We start from the raw sequence: 3770 nt of genomic DNA on the forward strand, positions 1-3770 counted from the left end.
CAAGAAGTTCCCAAGCAATTTGAATTGTATCGTTAACCATGTATTGAGATAACGTACGGTATTGTGACCTTGCTGTATTGTTTCACCCCTAGTCTGGACCAGGCAATCCAGTGATTGATATTGTGAGGATCGATCGACATTGTCGGGTAACGACCAGCATAGGTTGCTGGGACCAATGCTGACAATCGCAGGTGCAGGTGGTAACTGCATCTTAGCATGTTCCGATATCTCTCCGGTGGGTGGACTTCAGAGTGGGTCACTAAACACGGAATCAGACAGCATGTTATCTGTAGCTCACCTACTTTACCATAAATGGCCAAACTAAAACACTTTACTGAATCAACTCTGAACTAGTAAATAGCTAATTGAAATGCTTATGTTCCTTCAACACACATTGAAGAAAAGGCAGAATTTCTTCATTCCAATTCAATAAAATGATTTGTAAATGATTTGTAAATCATTAATGTTTTGCATTTTCAGGTAGCTAATCACTGATTGCATACCTCTTCAACCTCGCTTGTTTCAAATTCACAGGTGTCATTAATATTCTGAGTGTCCTCTTTCCTCAAAGTCAACCCTTGAACTTACACCTATCTTGCTTGTGATGTTGCAATTGGAACAGACAGTTGATAGGCAAAGCATCCATTATTGTTTGTTGCAATACTTAATCCTTCAAATATAATTAAAATACTCGTTCATTAATTTTGAAAAAATATGTCCAAACTTTGGAATACTAAATAACATTAACAAAGTAAAGCTGCTTTTCTTATTGTTCCTGTTACCAGTGGAAGACAAATCACCATCACAATTTAGACTTTAACACACAAAAACATGCAGAAATAAAATATTCCTTCAACGAAACTCCCCTTGGCTAATGCCATGGTGCTAAGTGATCTAAGCACTAAGGTGAACGTCACTCCAATACCTTAACACAGACTTACGACAATTGTAGCAAATATTCTCAGGGCATTTTGAATAAGTCCCTCAGTCAAATGTTGAATATGAACCAATTGTGAACCATACAAAAATTTCCTAAACCATCAAATGAACCTCATGCATAACCTCAAAAGACCAGTCAACCCTGAACATGTCCAGGATACATAAAAAAAGACACACCTAGACACCCAAGTAAACCCACAAGACAGGTTGCTTACATGTCTCCACAACATTGTGGGACAAACCAAGATAACTGAGATAAACCCTACAATAAACACGAAACATCAAGTCTTTCAACACAACTCTTTGACGCCATGAAGAATACGGGTTAATCCTCCTAGCAAAGCCTCACCCCTCACAGACAGTATATATACATACAACAAAAACTTAACATGCAACCAGAAATTAGAAACAAGTGTATTAATACTTGGCTCGACTAGGCTAGAGACTTGTTTTTTACTGCTAACAACCACACACACACCAATCACATGAGTCACAAGGCACATAATTGTACCAACTCTGCACTACCTACTCACTCATTCTACAAGAAGTTCAAGGTTAACTGGTACTAACAGCGGTAGAACCTAACAGTTTTAGTCCACTAGATAACATAAAGCAAAACCATTAAAAAGGGTAAATTTCTACTAGTCCTTAGTATTCCTTAACTATTGGGCAGTTTGGCAAGGACTTTAGGACTAGTGCCAAATTCTAACACTGTTCTAATTATGTGAAAGGTTGTATGTAGCCTATTTAAGACCTACTGTAACCAAGTATCCCACAGGGCCAACTTACTACTGTTACCTGGGACCTGCTGTAACCAAGGATCCCACAGAACCGTCTTACTACAGTTACCTGTTTACTACTGTAACCAAGGATGCAACAGAACCATCTTACTACAGTTACCTGTTTACTACTGTAACCAAGGACCCGACAGACCCGTCTTACAACAGTTACCTGGGACCTACTGAAACAAAGGACCTGACAGACCCGTCTCACTACAGTTACCTGTTAACTACTGTAACCAAATATCCCACAGAACCGTCTTACTACGGTTACCTTGGACCTAATGTAACCAAGGACGCCACAGAACCGTCTCACTACAATTACCTGGGACCTACTGTAACCAAGGACCCGACAGACCCGTCTTACTACGGTTACCTTGGACCTAATGTAACCAAGGACGCCACAGAACCGTCTCACTACAATTACCTGGGACCTAATGTAACCAAGGACGCCACAGAACCGTCTCACTACAGTTACCTGGGACCTAATGTAACCCAGGACGCCACAGAACCATCTCACTACAGTTACCTGGGACCTACTGTAACCAAGGATCCCACAGAACCATCTTACTACAGTTACCTGGGACCTACTGTAACCAAGGACCCGACAGACCCGTCTCACTACAGTTACCTGGGACCTACTGTAACCCAGGATCCCACAGAACCGTCTCACTACAGTTACCTGGGACCTAATGTAACCAAGGACGCCACAGAACCATCTCACTACAGTTACCTGGGACCTACTGTAACCAAGGATCCAACAGAACCATCTTACTACAGTTACCTGGGACCTACTGTAACCCAGGATCCCACCTTACTACAGTTACTTGGGACCTACAGTAACCAACAGAACCATCTTACTACAGTTACCTGGGACCTACTGTAACCCAGGATCCCACAGAACCGTCTCACTACTGTTACCTGGGACCTAATGTAACCAAGGACGCCACGGAACCATCTCACTACAGTTACCTGGGACCTCCTGTAACCAAGGATCCAACAGAACCGTCTCACTACAGTTACCTGGGACCTAATGTAACCAAGGACGCCACAGAACCATCTCACTACAGTTACCTGGGACCTACTGTAACCAAGGATACCACAGGACCATCTTACTACAGTTACCTGGGACCTATTGTTACCTAGGATCCCACAGGACTGTCTCACTACAGTTACCTGGGACCTATTGTAACCTAGGATCCCACATGACTGTCTCACTACAGTTACCTGGGACCTACTGTAACCAAGGACCCGACAGACCCATCTTGCTACAGTTACCTGGGACCTAATGTAACCCAGGATCCCCCAGAACCATCTTACTACAGTTACTTGGGACCTACTGTAACCAAGGATCCAACAGAACCATCTTGCTACAGTTACCTGGGACCTACTGTAACCAAGGATCCAACAGAACCATCTTGCTACAGTTACCTGGGACCTACTGTAACCCAGGATCCCACAGAGCCGTCTCACTACAGTTACCTGCTTACTACTGTAACCAAATATGCCACAGAACCGTCTTACTACAGTTACCTGGGACCTAATGTAACCCAGGATTCCACAGAACCGTCTCACTACAGTTACCTGGGACCTACTGTAACCAAGGATCCCACAGAACCATCTCACTACAGTTACCTGGGACCGACTGTAACCAAGGATCCAACAGAACCATCTTACTACAGTTACCTGGGACCTACTGTAACCAAGGACCTGACAGACCCGTCTCACTATAGCTAACTGGGACCTACTGTAACCAAGGACCCGACAGACCCGTCTTGCTACCGTTACCTGGGACCTACTGTAACCAAGGATCCCACAGAACCATCTTACTACAGATACCTGTGACCTACTGTAACCCAGGATCCCACAGAATCGCCTTACTACAGTGACCTGTGACCTACTGTAACCAAGGATCCCACAGGACCATCTTACTACAGTTACCTGGGACCTATTGTAACCTAGGATCCCACAGGACAGTCTCACTACAGTTACCTGGGACCTATTGTAACCTAGGATCCCACAGGACTGTCTCACTACAGTTACCTGGGACCT

The 3770-nt window shown here is 43.9% G+C and overlaps 1 protein-coding gene across 1 annotated transcript; it reads left to right on the top strand.

Annotated features, from left to right (window-relative positions):
• Nucleotides 1–216: 216 nt before the first annotated feature.
• On the top strand, nucleotides 217–2864 carry LOC125372292 (DNA-directed RNA polymerase II subunit rpb1-like). The gene is made up of 3 exons (XM_048381614.1): nucleotides 217–235; nucleotides 1973–2514; nucleotides 2610–2864. The coding sequence occupies exons 1-3, from the start codon at nucleotides 217–219 to the stop codon at nucleotides 2862–2864; spliced, it is 816 nt and encodes a 271-aa protein (XP_048237571.1).
• The last annotated feature ends 906 nt before the right edge of the window (nucleotides 2865–3770 follow it).

This window comes from Haliotis rufescens, unplaced genomic scaffold, assembly GCF_023055435.1.
Source record: "Haliotis rufescens isolate VD_foot unplaced genomic scaffold, xgHalRufe1.0.p SCAF_4, whole genome shotgun sequence".
NCBI classification, from domain to species: domain Eukaryota; kingdom Metazoa; phylum Mollusca; class Gastropoda; order Lepetellida; family Haliotidae; genus Haliotis; species Haliotis rufescens.

Excerpts from the sequence above, each read along its gene's own strand:
- LOC125372292 (XM_048381614.1), top strand. Across the intron at positions 2,515-2,609 it reads ACAGTTACCTGGGACCTACT|GATCCCACAGAACCGTCTCA; the intron begins GTAACCCAGGAT and ends ACTGTAACCCAG.